This window comes from Microcebus murinus, chromosome 14 (assembly GCF_040939455.1).
Source record: "Microcebus murinus isolate Inina chromosome 14, M.murinus_Inina_mat1.0, whole genome shotgun sequence".
NCBI lineage: Eukaryota > Metazoa > Chordata > Mammalia > Primates > Cheirogaleidae > Microcebus > Microcebus murinus.
In genome coordinates, this window is record NC_134117.1 from 9,797,762 (window position 1) to 9,821,952 (window position 24,191).

The following is a 24,191-nucleotide window of genomic DNA, read 5'->3' on the forward strand; positions in this document are numbered from 1 at the left end:
CAAACTTTGCTGTCTGAAAAAGATCAATGGCTCATTGGTGATGACAAATGGCAACTAACACCTGGCCCCACTGTCGGGAGACAACTGGGGGTGGTGAGGACTGACTGGGGTACACGAGAGAGAATTCACCTCCGTAAAGATGCAGCCCTGCCTTCGTGCCAGCTGGGGTCTGCCACGTGGAAGTGCAGGCTCTGTGTCCCCATCAGTTTCGATCTTCCAACAGATGGGAGCAATCCTATGTTTATGAGAAATGTCTCCATTTTTATTTATTTATTTAATTAATTAATTTTGGGGGGGGGACAGAGTCTTGCTTTGCTGCCCAGGCTAGAGTAAGTGCCGTGGCATCACCCTAGCTTACAGCAACCTCAAACTCCTGGGCTCAAGCAATCCTATTGCCTCAGCCTCCCGAGTAGCTGGGACTACAGGCATGTGCCACCATGCCCAGCCAATATATATACTGCCAATCCATATATTAGTTGGCCAATTAATTTCTTTCTATTTATAGTAGAGACGGGGTCTCGCTCTTGCTCAGGCTGGTTTCAAACTCCTGACCTCGAGCAATCTGCCCGCCTCGGCCTCCCAGAGTGCTAGGATTACAGGTGTGAGCCACCGTGCCCGGCCTATGTCTCCATTTTTAAATGTTAACAATTAATCAAAAACGAATACAGTGGCAACCAAACAGGACTCATCTGCGAGCCAGCAGAGTGGGGTCTGGGGCTGCCCATCTGGGACCCCACGCGACCCCTGCTTTCCAGCACCGACAGTCTGCCGTTGCAATGGACCTCTAAGTTCGAGCTTAAAATTACACCATCCATCCGTCCCTCCTCTCCACACTAGAGAAACAATCACTTAATATGTTTGGGGGGTGATTTTATTTAAAACAATAGCAACCCCAGATTGAATTATGCAGGTGATTTGGGGACTAGATTATCCCTTCAACAGCAGGGAGTGCTGTGTGTTGTTGAAGAGTGTGGCTTGTGAGAAAGACCGAGCACGGTGTGGTTTTTGTGCACAGCTCTGCCGCTGGGTCCTGGTGAGTTCACCTCCTGGGGCCTCAGTTTCCTCATCTGCATGACAGGGTGAGTAGCACTGGACTCACGAAGTTGCTGTGAGGATTAGTGAATGAGACACTGTGCACAGCACGGGGCTTGGCACAGAGTGGCCACTCGCTCAACATCGGCCCTGCAGCAGCCACTGCTGTGCACAGCCTCGCTCCTGGAAAGCTCCATTCTGAAAGAGAAGTTTTCAAAGGTCTGCTTCTGTGGTCCGCAGCCCCTGGCTTATATAACCGCACATGCATGTACAGAGGATTCTAGGGCCAGGTTCTCTGGCTCTCACAACTCTGCAGCCCCCGAGGCTCTCGGGAGATGTTAGTCGGTGAAATGAACAACCCTGAAGACCCGGTGCAATGAGTCAGGGCAGGTGTCTTTCCCAGCTCACTCCGCGGGAAGCCTGAAGCTTTAGATGAGCGGGCCAGCTGGCCCGGAGGCTGCCCCGGCACCAGGTGACCCTCACACAGGTTGTCTCCTGGCATTCCTCAGAAACAAGTTCATTATGTTGGGACCTAATTTAGTGTCCTGTGGCCCCAAATCCTTTAATATGACTAGTTTCTTAATTTATATTAATAGTTTCAATTTTATAGTTTCTCAATGCATAGTTTCAGCCTAGCTAAAATACTCATTCTGTTTTCTTTTTCATGACAAACTATATTCATTAATATACTAAACCATTAAGAGCTTTCATTTTCAAAAAAGAACAAATGATTGTTGTAACTTTCATAGAGAAGGTAGGTCCATAGTACATTTATAACCTAAACCATTCAAACAGAGCTTAAGGCAAGACAGTTACTAATTCCTCATGAAATGACTGGCAGAAAATCATTAACATGTGATTGAGCTACCCAACCAGCCCTAGAGTTTCAAGGGAAAATTTTGATGAAAACTACATAACAGACTCAACTTAATACCCACAGTGATTCTTTTAAAAATCTCACTTTTTTCCCAATCCATTAACAATGAAATGGTTTTACTCTAATGTAGGAAACAACCTATATTAGTAGTCTATCTTTGTTGGAAGGAAAAAAAGTCTATCTTTGTTGAAAGGAAAAGAATTCTCAAAATCCTTGAAATCTTCTGAATCTCACACCAATAATTTCTTTAATATTTCTTTTAAGGGTAAGAGTTCATTGCAATGACTGTAATTCAAGAATATTAAAAGTATCAATCAGTTCAACTATTCAATTAATTCATCAATAATTTAAAAGAAAGGATTTGGGTCTATACTTAAGCATCTATACATAAGTCCTTTTCTTTGCACATGTATAGCTAGATAGACACAGGTCCCATGAGATAAGCACCATGATAGTAGGACCTATACCAGAATTTCACACACTGACTGGCACATAATAGGTGGCTCATAAACACGTGTCAAATGAAGGAAGGGCTGAGCCCAATGATATGCTATTGCCATTCATTCCTTCATTCTATCACACCTATTTATTAATGACCTCTCTAAGCCAGGAACTTTGCTGGACCCTGGTGATAGAAATGTGCATAAGATTCAGTTCGTGCCTGAGAGGAGCTTTGTTAGGGAAGGAAAACTGGAATGACATGAGAAGCTCCATGAAGGAGTATGTCTGGAGCCTGGAGGACAAACAGAGGGTTTATGATAACCTCAGTTATCTGGGATCCAGAGGGTTAAATTCCTCCAACTCTGCAGTACGGTTGACTGTGATTCCAGGCATGGTCAGAGTGGTGGACAGCCTCAGGTAGAATTAACACTCTAGTACTAGCGACCTGAAGATTTAGCAGGAATTGGCATGCTGGAGAGATGCTGAAAGCTATCTGCTAGGATGAAGGAGATCGAGTGGACCCTGAGCACCCTGGGGGAGGCAGGCTGAGCCTGGGGCTGTTGACACCTATACCACTGACTGTCCTACCCAGAGGGACAGAGAGAACCATCTCAGCCCACTGAAGGAGGCCAGATAGCCAAGCAGACTTGGTGGATACAGCCCCAGAAATGTGAAATGAATTGAGAACCTACAGCTTGTCAGAGGTGGAGTGGGGAATGACCCACGGTGGGACATGCTTCTGTAGCACAGCCGGGTGGGGCTGGGTATACAGCACCCTGGCTCCCATCTGTGTGGCCTAGAGCCAGGTTCTCAACATCTGAAACGCAGCCTTGCCACGGGTAAAATGGACAGGCCAAAGCTGTCCCACGGAGCAGCATGACGGAGCGTCCACCATACGCTGGACAAAGTGCCTGGTACCACTAGGCCCTTGGTGAAGGTCTAATCTCCTTCCTTTCCCTCTGCTTTTTCTTTGTTACGCTCTTTCTCAAAACCATGCTATCTGCACCACGTCAATCTGACAATGTGGAAGAGGAAACAGAGCAAACGTGTATCCAAAGATAACAAGGGTGTGAGCTCCAGGGACCAGGGCCTTGTCTGTGTGCCTGATGCCATTATATGCCCGACACCATGCACAGTGCCAGGCACGTCACTGGAGCTCGACAAACACAAGAGCACCCACAAACCAATGCCATGAAGCGACAGCAGGATAACATGATCACTGGACCAGACGACGGGTGCTCTTGGGGGCTCTGTGGGAACAGGGTGATGGGCGTCCCTTTTCTGCCTAGCTAACTCCTGCATGTTCTCCAAGTCTCAGTCTAAACATCACTTCCTCAGGGGACCTCCCTGGCCCCACCAGTAGGTATAACAGGCTTTTATTGCACTTTGCACCTGCTACTCATAGCATTCACTGCCACTATTTTTATTCATGTGATTGTCCAGAATCTGTCTCTCTTTCAGTAGATTCCAAGCTCTGTGAGGGCAGAGGCTGCATCCCTGTGCCTGTACTTGCTGCCATGCTCAATGAACGCACACACTGAATAAATAGAGGAAGACCTGATGTTTAGGAAAGGTTTTGCAAAAGAAGAAAGCAGGGATGCAGCTAACAGAGGGGGAGAAGGGTTGGAGTCAGGCTTGGAATTGCACTGGTGCCAAATAACGTATGAGACTCGGGTGAGCTGGGGCCTGCACCGAATTCTTCTCTACCACGTGCCACCCTCCCGACATCTACACAGTCTCTCTCCCCCCCACCTCTCTTCCCCTCTCCCATTCTCTCTCTCTCTCTCTCTCACACACACACACACGCTCTTCCCCAGGCCCCTCCTACAGGGACGGTTCCAGAATCCTCCTGGGGCCCTCAGAACAGGGGCCCCTCTGTTCTCCAGGGACAGCGGCTACTTGTCAGCAAGCTGGGCCAGACTCCAAGGAACATGGCGAGACGCCCTCAGAGCTCGGAGATAAGGTAAAGTTATAACCAGGGAAGCAGTAGGAGAGTCCGAGGGTCTGAGGAATGGGCAGGTGGGGCAGCGAGTCACTGAACTTGAGAAGGAGGGAACTGCCGGGTGCAGCTGGCACCAGGAGTGTTCCAGCAGAAGGACATGTGGCGACCGGGGCTGAGGGCCGCCACCTGCCAGGCGCTGTGCTTGAAGCGTTCATGACCTGCCTCTCTCCTTCCCCGGGACAACACGATGACCTGGTCATCAGGCCATTTTATGGATTGGAAATGGAAGCTCAGCAAGTTCAAATTATTTACCTAGGTTTAATGCAGCCCCTCAGAATCTGTGATTCTCTTTTAATGGAGCTAAAATCACAGCGGCTCCTAGCATCGGGGCAGCTGCAGTGTGCTCACTGCCTGTCTGCTTTCACGCCCCAGCAGGAACGTGATGCCTGAACGAACGTGTCAGTAACGACAGCGACCATCTATTCATTCCACAAACATAACTGGACCCTATTAAGTACTCCGGCACCAGGCCAAGGTCCCCTGTTTTGACACCTGAGCAACCTGTGCTAGATGAGATTTCCACCTCAGGACGGAAGGGGCTGTGCAGCCTTGTTTGAGAACAGGCAACGGGGAGCAGGGAAAGGAGCCCAGAAGCTCATAATTGCTCTGAAAGCAAATGCCAGAGGCAGGAAATGCAAACAGAAAAAAGCAGACTGTAAACTCCTTGTGTAACCTCACTTCGTGTCTTCAAAGAGGATTTTGTTCTGAAAACAAGAACCAACTCAGGCACGATGTGCAAGAAGAGCAGAGAAGAGCAAGCGGTAGGGAGAGAACGGGTGGGGGAGAAGGTGGCTGTCTAGATGCAGACCCACTGGAGGCAACGATCCTGGGAAGAGGCAGTTACAAGGAGGGGAAGCCTCTGCAGGGGAGGCTTAGGGACCTTCAAACGACAGAGGCCACCTCTGGCTCCCCCACCCACCCCACACTGCTTGATGAAAAACGCCCATGAGGAATCATCATGTTAGCCCTTGCCCTAGAGAAAGCTAAGAACAGTCAGGAACACACAAAGTAGTGTTGCATGTCAGAGCATCCTCATCTACAGAAGGTCTAAATCCTCGGGACTCCCCAGGACAGCTCTTCCCTTTTTCAGCCTTGATGCTACGCCAACGAAGATCTAAAACATAAACACAAGAAGGAGCCTTCAAAAGGGAGAGATCGCCTTTTTCCAAAATACCCTTAGGGGAGCTGATAAGAACACAGGCAGGATTCAGATAAAGATAAATATTTTAATGAAAAATGATTTTAGGTTAGCTCCAAAGGACTCAGCAAGAGCACAAATGTGATGGTGAGATGTGAATAGTAATGCACATGTTTGAGAGACCAGCAGAAGGGCAGTAGCCACGGATCTGCCCAATGTGCTCATCTGATTATGCGCTCCTTGGGGCTCATGGACTTCAGAAGTCCTCGGAGTCTTGATGACTGGTACAGCCTTGCTGTCTTCTAAAAACCTGGCCTCCATTCCTCCTACCCTTTATGAGATGTAATGCCACCTGCCTTAGGATTTGTTAAGGGAAAGCAGCCCTTGTAACTTGCCTCTAGCTGCCTTGATCGGGGACCTCAGCCTGCACAGGAAGGGACTGCAAACAGGCGTTACACCGGGAAGATCGGCTACCCCTCACCCATCTGGCTCAAACGCTCACCAGCAGGGACGGTCTGTGATGGCTGCTGGCCACGTGGCCCTGTCAAATCTTAAGTATTGCATATGTGGAAAAGGGGAAGCAAACTGACTTCAAGCTACTGTTCTGAGCTAAGCTGGGCCATTGTTTTGGGTACCAAAGAAAAGTGCAGGACATGCCAGTCTCAGAACCCCCAAGTGACTAGGCAGCTGATGAGATGGCTTTTCAAGCTTCTCCCACATTCTGGTTTTTCTGATGATAAATTCCTCATCACCAAAGTCCAGCCATGCCCACCTCACACACCCCAAGGAAACCTCACTCATTTGACATTTGCGAAGACTGTCTCCTCCGTTACTTAGAACATCTGAATTCAAAAAGTTGTATTTCACATTCATGTGAGAATTGTGGATTCTGCAAAGTCGGGAGGGCCGTTTTAAATTTGGGAAAGCAAATATGTTGCATTTTCATCTCCCATGACCTTTGCAGACACTGCTAATTGGTCAAAGGAACTGTTGGGGATGGGGTGGGAACCTTGGACTCAGTTTCCTGCCTAGTTGTGGGGATTGCCCACTCTCCTCTCCACTCTCGGAGAGTGGAGGGCGGGGTCCCGGGATGGGCAGGGCGGGGTCCCGGAATGGGGAGCCTTTACCCCCAGATTCTTCTTATCAGACAGCTGATAAAATTCCAGCAGCGTGGCATGCTATTATCATGTTTGGAACATTAAATGTTGCATAAAATATAAAAATCTTTTAAACGTATCACTGTAGGGACACAAAGAGAAGAATCAGTAAGAGCAAGTTCCCCAATGAAGGGAAAGCAAGAACCCAGGGCACAAGTTACAGGAAAAATTAAAAGCCCAGAGTAAAAAAAAAACTCAAGCACAAAAGATTTCAGGGCATCACAAATGAGAATATATAAGAAAAACTGACTATGACAGCTTCACATGTTATAGTCACAAGATACAGAATATAAAACAACTATTTGTAATATGACTGAAGAAATTATAGAGAAGCTTAAAAATAAAGACAGGAAGCAAGCATTATAAAAAGTAATAGATTTTTACAAGACCAAATCGAATTTCTAAATGAAATATAGAGTAATTAAATTTAAAAACTCAATAGATAGCCTAAATAGCATGTGAGACAAAGGCGAACAGTGAATTAGTAAATTGGAAGAGAGATTCAAATTTCTTCCAGAATTTAGTTAAAAGAAATAATGATATGGAAAATAATGGAGGAAAGGTTAAGTGACCTGGATAATACGGTGAGAAAGTCTTACAAATGTGCCACTGGAGTGCTAAGTTACAAGAGAAAATAATAGAGAAAAATGGGGAAGAAGCAATATTCAAATAGAGAATGGCTGAGGACACCTCAGAATGTTGAAAAACACAAACCTGAGATTTATAAAGCTCAATGAATCCCAAACAAGACACATAAAAGGAAATAGACACCTAGGCATGTATTAATAATAAAACTTTATGACACAAAAGAAAAAGATGTTAAGAGTATCCACAGGAGAAGAAAAAAATATCTACCAAGAAGCAGCAGCAAGACGTACAGCTGTCTTCAAAAAAAGCCAAAAATTTGAAGCAAGAAGACAATGAAATAATATCTTCAAAGTTCAGAGAGGGAGTAACTGTCGAACTAGACTTCCAGAGTGTACAAAGCTATCTTCCAAGAATGAAGTCAAATAAAGAAAACTTAGGAAATTAAAAAACACAGAGCAGGCGAGGCGCCCTTCGACCAGCAGCGCCCGGGGCGGGCGGGTATAAATGGAGCGGTGGCTCCCCCAGCCGCCTCTCTCCGCCCCGGGTCGCTGCTCCCTCCTCCGCTTTCGGGCTTAGCAGCCTGAAGAAAAAGAGAAAAAGATAAAAAAAAACCCGCAAACGCTTCAAAATCTAAAAAAAAAAGAAAAGAAAAGAAAGGAAAAGAAAAAGCGAATCCTCCTCGGAGAACCCGCGGGGAAGTCACTTTTGCGCGCTTCCGGCCTGCCCTGCGCCCGCCGCCGCCGCACTTGGCGTCCGCCGGTCTCCGTCCGTCGGTCCAGGGGTGAGCCGCCCGCCCGCCCGGCCAGCCCGGCCCGCCGTCCGCGTCCGCGCCGCGTGGCAACCCCGGCCCCGCGGCCCGTCGGCGCCCTCGCCCCCCGCGCCCGGCGCACCACGTGTCCGCACTGCCCTTCGACCGCCCGCCCGGGGCTTGCCGAGTCGCACCCACGAGATTTGGTTTCCCTCTTCCCTGGCTGTTGTAATCTTAAACCGCCGGGAGCCCAAGGCCTATATTTATAGAGAAACGCGTGTCCCGAAGGCCGCCGTGGGCAGCATCTGTTTGCCTCCTAAAGGATTTTTAATCCTTCGGAAGGGGATTCCCATTTTAATTTTTTTTTTTCTTTTGGGAATTTGGAGCTTCAAACCAGGACAGCTGAAAATCACAAACTCCCAGGGAGGGCCATATTGTTTTTGAGAGCCTTTTGTCTGAGGTGTTGCAGCCCCGTGCGAGCTGCCCTGAACTCCTGTTTCCCGTCCGGTCTCTGAGCCTACCTACTCCAGCTCGTCGTAGCCTCGCTCTGTGCCACCTGTGAGCCGCGGTGCGGGCCACGGCTCTGAGAGGGGCCCCTTTTGTCCTTTGGTGGGCCCTCTAAGAAGTCCTCCTGGCGGGGCTCGGGGTGGTGGGGGCTGGGGAGATGAACGCTGCGGCCAGCAGCTACCCCATGGCCTCCCTGTACGTGGGTGACCTGCACTCGGACGTCACCGAGGCCATGCTGTATGAAAAGTTCAGCCCTGCGGGGCCTGTGCTGTCCATCCGGGTCTGTCGAGATATGATCACTCGCCGCTCCCTGGGTTATGCCTACGTCAACTTCCAGCAGCCAGCTGACGCTGAGCGGGCCTTGGACACCATGAACTTTGATGTGATTAAAGGAAAGCCAATCCGTATCATGTGGTCTCAGAGGGATCCCTCTTTGAGAAAGTCTGGTGTGGGAAACGTCTTCATCAAGAACCTGGACAAATCTATAGATAACAAGGCACTTTATGATACTTTTTCTGCTTTTGGAAACATTCTGTCCTGTAAGGTGGTGTGTGATGAGAACGGCTCTAAGGGTTATGCTTTTGTCCACTTCGAAACCCAAGAGGCTGCCGACAAGGCCATCGAGAAGATGAATGGCATGCTCCTCAATGACCGCAAAGTGTTTGTGGGCAGATTCAAGTCTCGCAAAGAGCGGGAAGCTGAGCTTGGAGCCAAAGCCAAGGAATTTACCAATGTGTATATCAAGAACTTTGGGGAAGAGGTGGATGATGAGAGTCTGAAAGAGCTATTCAGCCAGTTTGGTAAGACACTAAGTGTCAAGGTGATGAGAGATCCCAGTGGGAAATCCAAAGGCTTTGGCTTTGTCAGTTACGAAAAACACGAGGATGCCAATAAGGCTGTGGAAGAGATGAATGGAAAAGAAATCAGTGGTAAAGTCATATTTGTAGGCCGTGCTCAGAAGAAAGTGGAACGGCAGGCAGAGTTAAAACGGAAATTTGAGCAGCTGAAACAGGAGAGAATTAGTCGATATCAGGGGGTGAATCTCTACATTAAGAACTTGGATGACACTATTGATGATGAGAAATTAAGGAAAGAGTTTTCTCCTTTTGGATCAATCACCAGTGCTAAGGTGATGCTGGAAGATGGAAGAAGCAAAGGGTTTGGCTTCGTCTGCTTCTCATCTCCTGAAGAGGCAACCAAAGCAGTCACTGAGATGAATGGACGCATCGTGGGCTCCAAGCCACTGTATGTTGCCCTGGCCCAGAGGAAGGAAGAGAGAAAGGCTCACCTGACCAACCAATATATGCAGCGGGTGGCTGGAATGAGAGCACTCCCTGCCAATGCCATCTTAAATCAGTTCCAGCCTGCAGCTGGTGGCTACTTTGTGCCAGCAGTCCCACAGGCTCAAGGAAGACCTCCGTATTATACACCTAACCAGTTAGCACAGATGAGGCCTAATCCACGCTGGCAGCAAGGCGGGAGACCTCAAGGCTTCCAAGGAATGCCAAGTGCTATACGCCAGTCTGGGCCTCGTCCAACTCTTCGCCATCTGGCTCCAACTGGTAATGCTCCGGCCTCTCGTGGCCTCCCTACTACTACTCAGAGAGTCGGGTCTGAGTGCCCGGACCGCTTGGCTATGGACTTTGGTGGGGCTGGTGCCGCCCAGCAAGGGCTGACTGACAGCTGCCAGTCTGGAGGCGTTCCCACAGCCGTGCAGAACTTAGCGCCTCGTGCTGCTGTCACTGCTGCTGCTGCTGCTCCTAGAGCTGTTGCACCATACAAATACGCCTCCAGTGTCCGCAGCCCTCATCCTGCAATACAGCCTCTGCAGGCACCCCAGCCTGCAGTCCATGTGCAGGGGCAGGAGCCTCTGACTGCCTCCATGCTGGCTGCAGCACCCCCCCAAGAACAGAAGCAGATGTTGGGAGAACGTTTGTTCCCACTCATCCAAACAATGCATTCAAACCTGGCTGGAAAGATTACGGGAATGCTGCTGGAGATCGATAACTCTGAACTGCTGCACATGCTGGAGTCCCCTGAGTCTCTCCGCTCCAAGGTGGATGAAGCTGTGGCAGTTCTACAGGCTCATCATGCCAAGAAAGAAGCTGCCCAGAAAGTGGGTGCTGTTGCTGCTGCTACCTCTTAGACAAGGAAAAACTGATTCAAAAGCCAAATAACCCCTCACGGAATTCAGCTCCAGGTTTGAAGACTTCCTAGCTTGTCCTATGGACCTCAACACCAGGAACCACGAATTACAAATTTAATAGGTCATTTTGTATCAAAAGGTCAATTATGAAGCGCCTAGGATTTTTCAATTATACAAATATATTCTCTGGGTTCTGCTATGGCCCAGACAGTGTTAACTTTTTTTTTCTATTATGGGTTTTGATTCCCCCCTCCCCAGAAATTGGTTTATTTGATGTACCCAAGTCTTAAGTTTCTCAATAAAGAAAATCTCCATAAAAAAAAAAAAAAAAAAAAAAAAAAAAAAAAAACACAGAGCATTTGCCACCAAAAAAAAAAAAAATCAAAAAAGGAAATGTAAAGGATATATTTTAGGCAGAAGATGGAAAGGCTAAAATAGAAAACAGAATGGTAAGCAAAGGCGTCTATGTGTTAAACTGTGCTCAGTTTGGTGGTTTTGCTGGGAGGAAGGAGGAGGAATCAGGCTAGAATTAAAACACCAACAAGACTACTCAATAATTTAGAATGTACTGATCAGAGCTAAAGCATTTAATGTTCTTACTTTGCTCAGAAGGAAGAAAAGGTATTAGCTAGAGACTTTGTCAACTGTGTGTGTTAAGCTAGAGGTTTGATAGAATTTTCACACAAAAAGCAGAAAATGATGAAATCAGACATAAAAATAGTACAAGGAAGGAGAGAGAAGTATATAAAGAATGATGTAAACAAATTATATTATATAGATAATACAAGAAATATAACTGAAATTAGCTCTCCAGCTAAAAATTCAAGAATTACATACATAAAATATAGGGCACAAAAAGTCACAGGATAAAGATAATACCAACCAATAGAAAGCTGGTGTCAATATTAACGTCAGATGGTTTTTATTGTAAAAATCAGTATTAGAGATAAAGAAGATGGTCATGACTTCATTATAAAGGTATTAGAAAGTATAATAGGAAGTATGGCAATTCTAAACTATGTTTACACATCAACAAATGTGAATCAAAAATGAATGAAATTACAAATACCATAGAACGATAACATTTACTATACTAGTAGAAAGTTTTAATACATATCTTTGTAATCAATAATTTAAGAAAAAACAGAAGAATTAGATAGGATATATAAGATTTGAACAGCACAATTAACAAGCTTGGTCTCCCCAAAGTGAACCATAGATTCAATAAAATTCCAAGCAAAATCTCAATAAGGATTTTCATGGAACTTGACCAGCCAGCTGATTCTTAAGGGCTGAGAATAGCTAGGACACTACTGAAGATGAACTAGGTGAGAGCTGTAATAGATCACAATTCCCCATACCCTTGGATCCCACGGTGTTATTCAAGGTTTATGGTATTACACTAAATACAATGAAAGAAAGATACATGAGAACCACCAGAGATCACTTTTTACTGCAATACACTATGTACTAGAGACACAAACTGCTCACATGAAGATGATCAGCATCATTGTGTGTTCTAAGTGAATATTCAGGACATTTGAGATCACTGCAATAGCAACAGGAGGTGGCTACAAAATTATGACAGTAGCAGAGTGTGTTCTACAGTTCATTTTATACAGTTATGATTTAATACTGCATCTTTACATTTATTTACACTTCCTACAAATGATATCATATATGGTCTGCACATATGTAAGTTTTGATAAATTTTAACTTTTTATGATAGATTTACAATATTTGATGGTAGTAAATGATAGAAACTAGTATCTACATGTATTTTATGCATTCATGACATCCCTTTTTCTTAATTTTCTTGATATTTCTAGGGTATGTGGTTCCTCTGTTTTTTCAAATTGCCCTAAGTCTCCAAAAAATCTTCCAATATATTTTTTGAAAAAAATTCACATATAAGTGGACCCATGAAGTTCAAAATTGTGTTATTCAAGGGTCACCTGTACACTCACACTCATACACACACGCATATACGTGACATCCAGCAGAATGTGCACTAAGATGCTAATGCTGGTACCCTCTGGGCAGTAGGAATATAAAGTTCTTTCTTAAAAAAAATGTTTGCTTCTCTGTATACCCTGACTTCCTACGGTGTGCATATACTTTTAATAATAAAATTATTAAAATAAATGAATAAATGAAAGAAAAAACAAATACACAAATTGTGGGAGGTCAAAACAAAAACATAAGGAAAATGAAAAAGACAAGCATAAAGGAGGAGAAGATGTTTGTCGCAAATATAACCAAAGAACTCATATCCAGAATATTTTTTAAAAACCCTAATAATTAATGAGAAAAAAATCAGACAACCTAGTTAAAAAATGGGCAAAAGACATGAACAGGTATGTCATAGAAAGAGAAAAATCTAAGTTCCATTTAAAACTTATGAAAAGATGGTCCAAGTCATTAGTCATCAGGAAAATGCACAGCACAACAACCATCACAGCCTGCAGACTGGCAGAAACTAAATTCTGACCATGTGCTGGCAAGACTATGGGGCAAAGGGAACTCTCATAACCTGCTGGTGAGATTGGAAAAATAGTTTAGCATTATTTATTAAACTTGAAGGTAAGCAAATGACCCAACTAGTCTACTGCAAGGAATATATCTGAGAATTATATTTGGAATAAGTGCACAGAAATTCACAACACTGTTCATAATAGCTCCAAATGAAGATGACCCAAATGTCCATGAACAGGAGAATGATTTTTTTAAATTGTGGTACAGTCATGCCTTAGAATGCCATATGGCGATGACAATGAATAAACTCCTCCTACACACATCAATAAATAGATGAATCTCAAAAAACAATGGTAAGCAAAAGTAGCAAGTCACAAAAAATATATTCTGCATGACACCATTTATGTAAATTTCAAAAACCAAGCAATATATCACTTAGAAATGTATACATATGTATGCGTGTGTGTGTGTGTGTGTGTGTATAAAACTATCTAGAAAAGCAAAGACATGATTTTTAAATTTTCAAGACAATGGCCATAGTGGGAGAGTAGGATCAGCCACCAGGAAGGGTTATATAGGATTTCTAAATGTACAGTTATATTCTATTTCTTAAACCAAGTGGTGGGTACATGAGAGTCTGTTTTCTATCATCATTTAATATTTATTCATATTCTTATTTAATAGTAATAATATTATTTAAACCATACAAATACATTCTCTATATGAGTTTTTACATATATTTCACTGTTAACTAATTATCCCTGTTAAACAACTGAAGTATGCCAAGAAAATTTTGTGCCCAGGAGAAAATGCGGAATTAGAGTCAGTCGCCTAATTGTATGCTCTACAACACGGACTTATGCAGCCATGCATTTGGTCATCAGGCAAGTACACCATTTTTTTTTTTTTTTTTTTTTTGAGACAGAGTCTCACTTTGTTGCCCAGGCTAGAGTGAGTGCCGTGGCGTCAGCCTGGCTCACAGCAACCTCAATCTCCGGGGCTCAGTGATCCTACTGCCTCAGCCTCCCGAGTAGCTGGGACTACAGGCATGCGCCACCATGCCCGGCTAATTTTTTTTTGTATATATATTTTTAGTTGGTCAATTAATTTCTTTCTATTTTTGGTAGAGACGGGGTCTCGCTCAGGCTGGTTTTGAACTCCTGACCTTGAGCAATCCGCCCGCCTTGGCCTCCCAAAGTGCTAGGATTACAGGCGTGAGCCACCACGCCCGGCCTAAGTACACCATTTTTAAAAAGGAACACCTTCAAGTTCCCCAATTCCACTTTTATTTTAAAAGCTTAATTAAAGCTCCATGGTCACAGGGCTTGTCCTAGGTGGACCAGGCAAAGTGTGCCAGCCAGAGCAACACACTAATGACCAGAAAGTACTGAAGTTGGTTTTCAGGGACACTAAACTAACTATTATAATTATGGAAGCTTTAAATTGCACTTTTGAGACTACAGTGATTTGGTTAACCAGAAAACTGAAGCAATGCTCTTCAAGAAAAAACAACAAACTAAGCTTACCCAAACATCACCTCATTGTTCAAGTGCAATGAACTCCAACTAATACTTAATTACAAGAAGCATTTGGAGGCTCGGGGTAGAATAAGACATGGCATTCTCCCGAGGCACTTGATTGATTTCTCAGCTTACAAAATTCAAGCCACTGAGAATTCTGAAAACATTGATGTAGCAAGAGAGAGCCCAGGGAGCACTCAAGGCTTGTAATGAGAATAAATACAAAATAAATGAAACTGGCCAGGTTGCCTGTTACTGATCTTTACACCAGAACATATTTCAAGCTTCATTGCTATTTTATTTTTCTAATGTAGCTATTTCTTAAGGGTGAAAAGACAGACCTCATTCCTTTTTCTCCTGTTTATTACAACACACACCTGAGACGCTGGCCATTTGTAATGACTGCATGATTTGCACGGGCTCAGAAAAATGCTAAGCCAGGACTTGGATTATTTATTTTCTTTGAAAATTATTAGCAACAAAACATGTGCCACAAACATAATAATAAAATAAAATATTTTGGTTACAAACTTTGGGGGAGGAAAACAGCTGCATGAATCATCAATTGGCGATTCCAAGATGGTGAAATGAACAACCTCTGCTCGCCCTTGTAGCTCACTGGACCCTGCTTATAATGTATTGGCATATCCAAAGAAACTCCCATTGGAAGTTAGCTTATATGGTACAAAAAGAGGAGGAATCTTTGATTCCTGGAAATCTCTGCCCTTTTCCCCAGAAAAGCCATAAATAATCCACCCCTTATTTAGCATATAATTGAGAGACAGCCATAAATAGAGCAGCAACGTACAGGTGCTACTGTGTCTATGGCGTAGCCTGCTTGTTTTTAATTCAATAAACGTTGCCTTCCAACTTAAGGCTTGCACTTGAATTCTTTCCTGCATGAAACCTAAACCCTCTTGGCCTTCAGGCCGGGCCCAGTTTTGGGATCTGCTTTCCAGTGTCAGAGCCAATTACTCTCCTGGGAGAATCCCTCCTTTGCCTTCTTTCCCCCCTTACCAGACCAGAGTCCTTGAGAACAGATGCTGTCTCATTCACCTTGGGGTCCTTGACACTTAATTTAGTGCCTAACATCCAAGAGGCAATCGATAAATGTCTGCTGGGTGAATGAGACGCCAAGCAACCTGCTCAAGGTCGTGGCTGGTAAGTGACAGATGCAAGACTCAAAATTACATTCATTCATTCATTCATTCATTCATTCATTCATTCATTCATTCAAACAAACAGGCACTAAGCCAGGCAGATACAAAGTTCTGTGCTCTGTCTCTGCGCCCAGTAGGTCTTAATTTAGTAAGGTCACACCTGAGAAGTTGCTGCCTGAGAAGCTTAGCAGGCTGAGCAACAGAAGGCTATTCTGGAGTTTTGGTAGCTGATTGAACAACTAAACTGAAAAAGTATTGACGCCAACCTGCTCAGGGACCTCTGGGCTCATTTCTGTCCATGAGTCTTTCCAGATGACCTGGGTGAAAAAGATTGAAAAGTGAGATACCAAATAAAGTCCCTGTGATGCTGGTGAGAAGTCAAAGTCCTTTTTATCTAAGCAGTTGCACCCCAGTGCACTATGCAAGGAAAATATGAAATGTGACTCCAACACAAAGGGAAAAAAGCTGGCTGGGGCCAGCCTGCTCTTTGGAAGCTCCTGCATTATTCAGATCAACTGTGGGAAAAAGACAAATTATTTTCAATCTAGAGACGAGAGTAAAAGTTCATCTATGGAGCCAGATTTTGCTTTCTCTTCTCTAGAGGCAAAAATAAGTGCTTTGCTATTTGGAATCAGCTTGGTTTTAGTGTGTTTAGTTTACTTCTCCCTTACTGGTATTTTTCCCACTCCCTTCCACTCTCACTCCCCAAATTTGCCGCTCACTTTAACCTCACAGCCTCTGGGAGATTATCAGTATTCCCCAAACTTCTCTCCAAGGTAGGTTTGGGGTAGGCAAGACAGATGTACGCTGCCCACCCAGAGTGAGCAGCCTTGAGCCTATGGGTGGTAGGTGCTGGGATCCAAGGGGAATGTCCACATCGGGGTCCCAGCTCAGGCCACCGCACTGGTGCTTCAGACCAGTCTCTCCAACCTCTCTCTGATTCTCCAGGAGTCTCAGACACCCACAGGTGTCACGAGACCCCAGGTACAGGGAAACCCAGGTCACTATCAGGGCCAAACAATCTCACTGATGGCACATAGTCCCTTAAGTGAATCCACTTAAAAAGGAGAGCAACATTTCATATTAACTAGTGCAAGAAAGTTTTTTGAGATTTCAACTTGAAAAATTAAACTAAATTTCACAAGAATAAATTTATTTTACCTTATATTTAACATGTGCTATAATTAAGCTGATTTTTAGAAGAATAAATCACACTGTTTTTGAAACCATTTTGAAACTAGAAGTGTACAACAGCACAACACTTTTCCCTCAAAATCACCGAGAATCATTTCTTTACAGAAATATCAGTATTCATCAATTTCCTCAATTATATTTCATAACCTTTGATATGCAAATCAGTCTCACCTGAAGCGACTCTACTGGCCTCATCCCAATGAATTTGCCCCTCTTCGACTGCTCATTGGTCTAACTGCCAGATCCTCATTTGTCCCTGGGTTCACCTGTGAGTCCAGCAGTCCTGCAACTCCACTTTCATTGATTTCATGAAATCCTGCATCTTTCTCAAGAGATGCAGTTTTACTTTGTCGTCAACTTGCAATGAGTTTGCACTGTACTGTTTGTTGTCTTAATCTGCTGGGGAGGCTGTAACCAAATACCGTAGACTGTGTGGCTGATAAGCAAGAGAAATTTATTCCTCACAGTTCTGGAGGCTGAGAAGTCCAAGATCAAAGAAGATTTGCTGTCTGGTGAGGCCTGTTCCTGTTTCACAGATGGGGTTTGCTTGCTGCACCCTTGAATGGTGGAAGGAACAAGGTAGTTTTCTGAGGCCTTTTTAATAAGGGCACTGATTTTATCATCTCCCAAAGGCACCCAGCTCCTAAAACCACCACACTGGTGATTAGGTTTCAACATCTGAATTTTGGGTGGGGGACACATTCAGATCATAATGGCTGTCATATAAAAACACCCAATAATCAGTGAGAACTAAGCAAGGATGAGAAGGTCCCACCAGGACTTGGCAGAAATAGATGCCCAAGAGCAGGGTAATCTTACAGGTAGTCCACTCATTGCTACATATTTTCATGCTGACTTCGGCTTTCCCATGCAATCTTATAACTGCAAAGAATCAGAAGAATCAAATAATAACTCAAGTGCCTGGGCCCCTCTCAAGCACAGTGTGAGCACTGTCTATACTGCATCAATCAGCAGGAGAGAATTTTAGCTGTGAAGTCCCAACTTCATTCATTACAGCTGTCCACAACCTTTCCTTGCACCAATTCCACCCACTCCAGTCTTGTCACTCAGCTCCTCAAAGACATGGAAATCACCACAGCTGCCATGCCTTTCCAATCCCTGATGCAAGCCCACAGCTTTGAAGAAACGAGGCTCTGGGGTAAAAGTTGGTTTGTGTCTTGCAGTGGCAAAGTAGGTCATGATTCCATAAAATTCAGTTACCAAAAAAAAAAAAAAAAAAAAATGCAGCAGCCAACCCACTTGTCAAGTCACTTAAAATGGTCCATCTGGTCCCCCAGCCAGACTGCTTTCCTGGCGATGAGCACAAAAGCATAGAGACATAGGATATATGTACAATGAATTTCAATAAAATTCCTGAGACATCCCAAGACACTCTTTTTTGATAGCCACCAGTGATAGAATGAGGATGGATAATGTCAAATAGTCTTGGAATCAAATCAGATTCCAACCTTCTACCCAGAGGAGGGATGATGATATATAGCCTTGTTTTTGGCTTCAGTGCTTCATGCATTAGATAAAGAAGCTGCGATTCAGTGAAAGGTCATCTAACTACAGGCAGCCAAATACCCGAGTTTAGAGAAAGATGCCCTAACTCCCTATGATAATGCAAGTGTCCGTGAACAAGAATCTGGCATGCCAGGATTTAGAAAAAAATATGGACTTCACAAAACACACACATACACCCACAAACACTCATATTTACTCAACACAATCACCATCATCACCGCCACCTGGGGCTGCTGGGTGGTGAATTTCATTATGAAGCCATCGATTCAATAAATATTTATTCATTTCCTGCCACGTATCCTGCCTAGCCAGGTGTCATGCTCAGTTCTGGGGGACAAACGAAACAGACTTGGTCTTAGGCCTTGCAGAAGGAATGTAGACACAGAAACGATCACAAACTGTAAAAAGTGTTAGGAAAGGAAGAAATGGGTTTTTGGAACAGAGAATGGTTGCTGGGAGCAGGGTATAGACATCACTTTACATAAATCTGAAAGGAGGGAAGGAGCTGGCTATGCAAAGAGCACTAGAAAGAGCACCCAAGGCAGGCGTCAGCAATGCTGGCCCTGAACAGGAGGAGCTATGAGAAGGTCAGGGCGGCTGGACTGAGACGTGGCTTGAGATGAGGCTGGGATTAGGAAGACACCAGTGAAACCATCTGGGCCTGGAGCTTTCTTTTTCCAAAGGTTTTTAATTGCAACTTAGATTTTTACTTCAACGTATATCCATTTTGGTGAGCGGTAGTTTGCAAGGAATTGAACCATTTTACTTATGTTGTTGAATTTTTTGGCATAAAATCATTCACAATATTCTTTTATTGTCCTTCTCATATGTGTTTAGGATCTTTAGAAATAGCTCCCCTTTCTTTCCTGATATTGGTAATTTGTGTGTCCTCTCTTTATTTCCCCTTGATCAGTCTTAACAGCAGTTTATCAGTTTTATTAATATAAGAAAATAATAAGAAGCCCAGTACCAGTTTCTCCCTCACGTCTACAATCAGAAGTCCCTTATCTTTACCTAAAGGTTTTGGAATTTCAAACGCTTGTCCTCTAATCCTCCAAATCCAACACCAATCATCTTGGTCTACATGTACTCATTATCCATTATCCTTAACAAATGCAAGAGCATGGGACCAAAACTAACTAAGAAATTAGCATATTTTGGAAGTTCAATGATTTAATCTTCCTAAAAATATTATGGAACATTATTATATCCATTTCAAAGATTAGAAAGCCAGAGTTTAGAGAAATTAACCAATTACTAAAGTCGCAAAAGCTGTTTTGGATTCACACTTGTGTCTTTCTGTTCCAATGCCTAAGACCTTTCCACTCAACCATAAAGTTTCCATGAGCAAACGACGGAGGGTCCTGTCTCCAGCATCCGAGCAGCCCACCTCTGCAAAGGCATTGTGCCTCATGAAACTGGGTGAATACAGTCTGGAAAGGGGATAGATAAGAAAAGACGTCTCTCAGTCTTTCACTTGGGTCAAGAACGTTCACATGGAGCCTAATAAAATACTCTTGTCGATGGAAAGTACAGAAAGCAACACTCTGATAAATGTAGCTCTAGATGAATGTTGCTATTTGACTCATTGATAATCAATCACTCTCCTACTGGGTTTCTCCTCCAAGTTACCAATTATTAATCTTTTCAAAAACACACGCAATTTTCAACTTTCACTTCAAAAGTGTGATTAATGAAGATGGGAAATGTCACTTGCAAGCTTATAATAGGCTATGTTTGATCAAAATCATGCCATTTCTCTTTGTTTAATAACAGTCCCCACAGAGTTATGCCCTGCCCTCTAATTTCTGAATATTTCCTTGAAAGTCACTCATTTCTTCTTAGTCAAGAAACATTAGGGTTTAACTAAACATTTGTTTCAGGACATGTTCTTACTGAGTGTCTTATTTTAGAAAATGAAGAAAAATAACTTTCATTTCTATTATGTATGCTCATCATTCCTAACGATGAAAAAAAGACAACTATTTCAGGGATATCTATTTTAGGGAAAAGAACATGCCAGTGTCCCTGAACTCTAGTCAAATGCTGGACATACGTGTCAGACCTATACTTTATGAACATCTATTATTCATTGCACGTGTTATTTGATGCATATATTTATTCAATGCTTAAACAATCATAGAACCATGTTTTTAATACTTCTTTACATTCAAATTCACGGTGTAGCAACAGCTTCTCACGTGTGCTCACTGTCCTCACAACCTCTCTGCAAGGGAAATGAGACAGATGAGACAGAGAAGCCGGTGTGGGTCTAGAGATGATCGGAGAAGGTTCCCAGGAAGCCTCGATGGGTGGGCAGGTGAGACGTGGATTCATTTTCTCAGCGTCTCCTGTGCCGGGCAGGACAGCCCATAGAGAAGGGCCAGGGGGCACCGCTGGGGGTAGCGTACGAACTGCAGGCTGGAGCACAGCCGGGAGGGCGTGGGGCTCACCATTTGGAGGTGGGCAGGCTGGAGAGAAGAGAGCGTGCTCCCCTCAGAGGGGCAGGAGAGAAAAGGCAAATTGGGTCAAGCACAGCTTGGAAAAATCCCCAGGTCAGAATGGGAGGAGGCTAGGAAAGGTCACACCCCCAACGAATTATTAAAGAAACTGGTGAGTAATAATGAGGGATGCGACACAGATCGCTGTGTTCCTGAGGTCGGTGCCACCGCAGGTGAGAGGACTGAAGAGGGAACACTGTATTGTACAGTGGGGGGGGGGGCAGGGGAAGTGCAGATGTGGGTCCATTTTTCATACTCAGGAAAGATTTAAATAAGAAACCAGAGGGCAGTCAAGCCTCCATCCAACCTTCCTTTGAGCTGCATTGCTGTTCCCAGGGCAGAGCGAAGGGAAGAGACAACATCCAGGAACCCACTTCCACTCTGCAGGGATTACAAGCAGGATGGGGCGAGTGAGGCCTGCTGAGCCCCCTTTCCAAGCAGAGCCACCACCGAGAGCTTCCTGAATGCTGGGGCGCAGCAAGGGAAGGAAGGGACGCTGGAGCCGCCTTCTGGGCCTGCAACCAACCAGAGGGACGCAGGGCGATCAGGGCAACAAAAGGAAACAACGGGCCATGAGTACGGGCAGAATCTCATACTCCTTCCTCCAATGCACTGGCTTTGTGTGCCAGCCCCCAGCCCTCAAAAGCAAGAAGCAGTGGAAAGGAAGGACTGGTAAGGAGCAAAAATCACTCTTCATTCTCATTGTATTAAATTTCTTTCCTAACCAAGAGGAAGCCTTGGGCCACCACCCAGGACTTGGTTTCCTGAAAGGGCCAGAGCCAATGGATTAGGAATTGGGCAGTGGCGGGTGCTGGCTAAATGGCAGGCTCTACAGCTGGCCCCGTGTCTGCCACAGCACCACATAGGCAGGGTGGCCACCCCCCAAGGCCCTTACCTCCAGGGAGCTGCGGATGGTCCCAGAACCCTGAGCGGCAGTGCCCTCCCAGAGCAGGAGTGTCATCGTTAGCACAGCACCTGCCACTCCCAGCCAAGGACGAGCGCTCGGGGGGGATCCCTGCCCCTGGCAATGACCCTCCTCCTCTTCTGCGGAAGGACTGCCCCAGAGAATGTCTGCGTGGGGATGCCCTGGGAGGCAGTCCTGGTCCACACTGTGGTCCTCTGACTGTCCTCGGAGGGGCCACACAAGGCCTCAAACCAACAGGCCCTCCTGCCAGTCTGATACGGAAATTTGCCCAGGTTTTCTGGTTTCTATCTATGTGGAAGTTCAGCGATGCAGCCTGTCTGCTGTTCACTCAACCTTCCCCGTGTGCAAAGTGCTGGGGAGATGAGCAAACAGGGCTGCTCCGTGGGGGCTGGTAGCCTGGAGGGGAGGACGGGGTCACACTCCATCTCCACCACGTGGCTGGCATGGAGGGAGGGGTGAGGGCCTGGGAGGACATGTTCTGCCTGTGTGGGGAGGGGTTCCTGCAAGGGGTGTAGGAGCCAGGCTGGAATGAGAGCCCTGACCAGGGCTCTGTGTTGGGGACAGCAGGGATGTAGCAAGGGGCTTAGCAGCAGGAATAGGCGGTTTGCCTCAGGGAGGTTGGGAAACTGTGGAAACAGCCACTGAATCTTTATTTTACTTTGACTCAAGTCTAGGCATGGAGAATGACACATCCCTCCAGGGGCTCTATCACAACCTCAGGGAGTCCACTATTAAAAAAAAAAAAAAACAGAAAATAACAAGTACTGGCAAGGCTGTTGGATGCACACAGTTGGTGGGAATGAAAACCAGCATGGTGGCTCCTCAAGAAATTACAAATAGAATTATCACATCATCCAGCAATTCCACTCCTGGGTACATACCCAAAAAGAACAGAAACCAGAGACGTAGGGAGGGATCTGTGTACCCAGGTTCATAGCAGCATTACTCACAGTAGCCAAAATGTGGACGCATCCATGGATGGATGGACGGGTAAACAAACTGTGGTGTACAAATATGTATATGTGTGTGTCTGTATGTGTGTGTCTTAGAATATTATTTAGCCTTAAAAAGGAAGGAAATTCTGACCCAGGATACAACATGGATAAACCTTTCACTCACATTGTGCTAAGTGAAATAAATCAGTCACGAAAAGACAAGTGCTATAAGATCCCACTTCTATGAGGGCCAGGAGTAGGGGGATCACAGAGTCGGAAAGCGGAGGGCGGCTGGCAGCGGCTGGGTGAGGGGGATGGGGAGTTGCTGCTTAATGGGCACCGAGTGTCAGTTCTGCAAGAGGGGAGGAGATCTGGAGGTGGATGGTGGTGACAGCTGCACAATGTGAACGTTCTTAACGCCACTGAACTGTACAACTTCAAGACAGTTAAGGTTGTACATTTTATGTTACATGTATTTCACTATACCCAAAAAAGCCTCAGGGGGTAGATGCATTTGGGAAAGTTCCCCCATGGGTCCCCCACGGACAGGCTGCAGAGATCGGTCAGGGCCAAATGACAAGCTCAGTGTGGTCTTTTATCACAGTGGGCGTCTTCCAGTCTGGACCTGGCGTCCAGAGGCTGGGAACCCTTGCACCCTCAGGTGGGCCCCATGGGCCTTGCGGGCTCCGGCTCTCCCCAGCACCGGGACCAGCAGGAGACCACAGGCTGGACACACCAGTGGGGCACCCTGAGACAGGCAGCTGTGAGGTGTCAGGGTCACCCGGCTCTACCCCCATCTGCTGGCAAGGTCCGCTCTGGACAATGCCAGCTGGAAGATGCAGGATCTAAAGTTTGCTGATGCTAAAGATACCAACTCGAGGCCCCTGGGTGTCCCTGGGACCTCCCGGCTGTGGGCCCCTGCGACGTTACTCACTTAGCTACGGCAGGCAGGTCTCGGGGGGCCCAGCCCTGCTGCCCACACCCACACCTGCCCACTGCCCTGGCAATGGGCGTCAGGCCACAGAGAGGTGCCATATCTGCCACCATCTCTCTCTACCACTCACCAGACCCCCAGGAGACCTCCCCTGGAGCAGGGTCTCTTAAGAATAAAGCGAACAAACTGCCTCTAGGAGAAGAAAAACCCCACCAAGTACGTGCTGCAAACGCATAGAAGAATTTTTGAAGACTTGGGAAGATGAAGACACCTTTTGCCAACAATCAGGGGTCTCACTGTTCCAAATTCCAAAAACGTGGCATCATCAACAGTCGCTCTGCAGTGGGTTTCGAGTTTGTAACCTCAGGAAAAGCTTTTACCCCT

At 45.4% G+C, this 24,191-nt stretch overlaps 2 protein-coding genes across 3 annotated transcripts in view; one reads left to right on the plus strand and one right to left on the minus strand.

Annotated features, from left to right (window-relative positions):
• The window catches only part of PLPP4 (phospholipid phosphatase 4), a 115,683-nt gene that overhangs the window by 16,948 nt on the left and 74,544 nt on the right, over positions 1-24,191 (minus strand). The window lies entirely within an intron of this gene.
• Positions 7,700-10,975, plus strand: LOC142875433 (polyadenylate-binding protein 4-like). 2 transcript variants are annotated; one of them, XM_076009747.1, is made up of 2 exons: positions 7,700-10,052; positions 10,188-10,975. In XM_076009747.1, the coding sequence occupies exons 1-2, from the start codon at positions 8,648-8,650 to the stop codon at positions 10,634-10,636; spliced, it is 1,854 nt and encodes a 617-aa protein (XP_075865862.1). In that variant the 5' UTR covers positions 7,700-8,647; the 3' UTR covers positions 10,637-10,975. The 2 variants fall into 2 exon arrangements, with proteins under 2 accessions (XP_075865862.1, XP_075865861.1); XM_076009746.1 differs by having other exon boundaries at positions 7,700-10,975.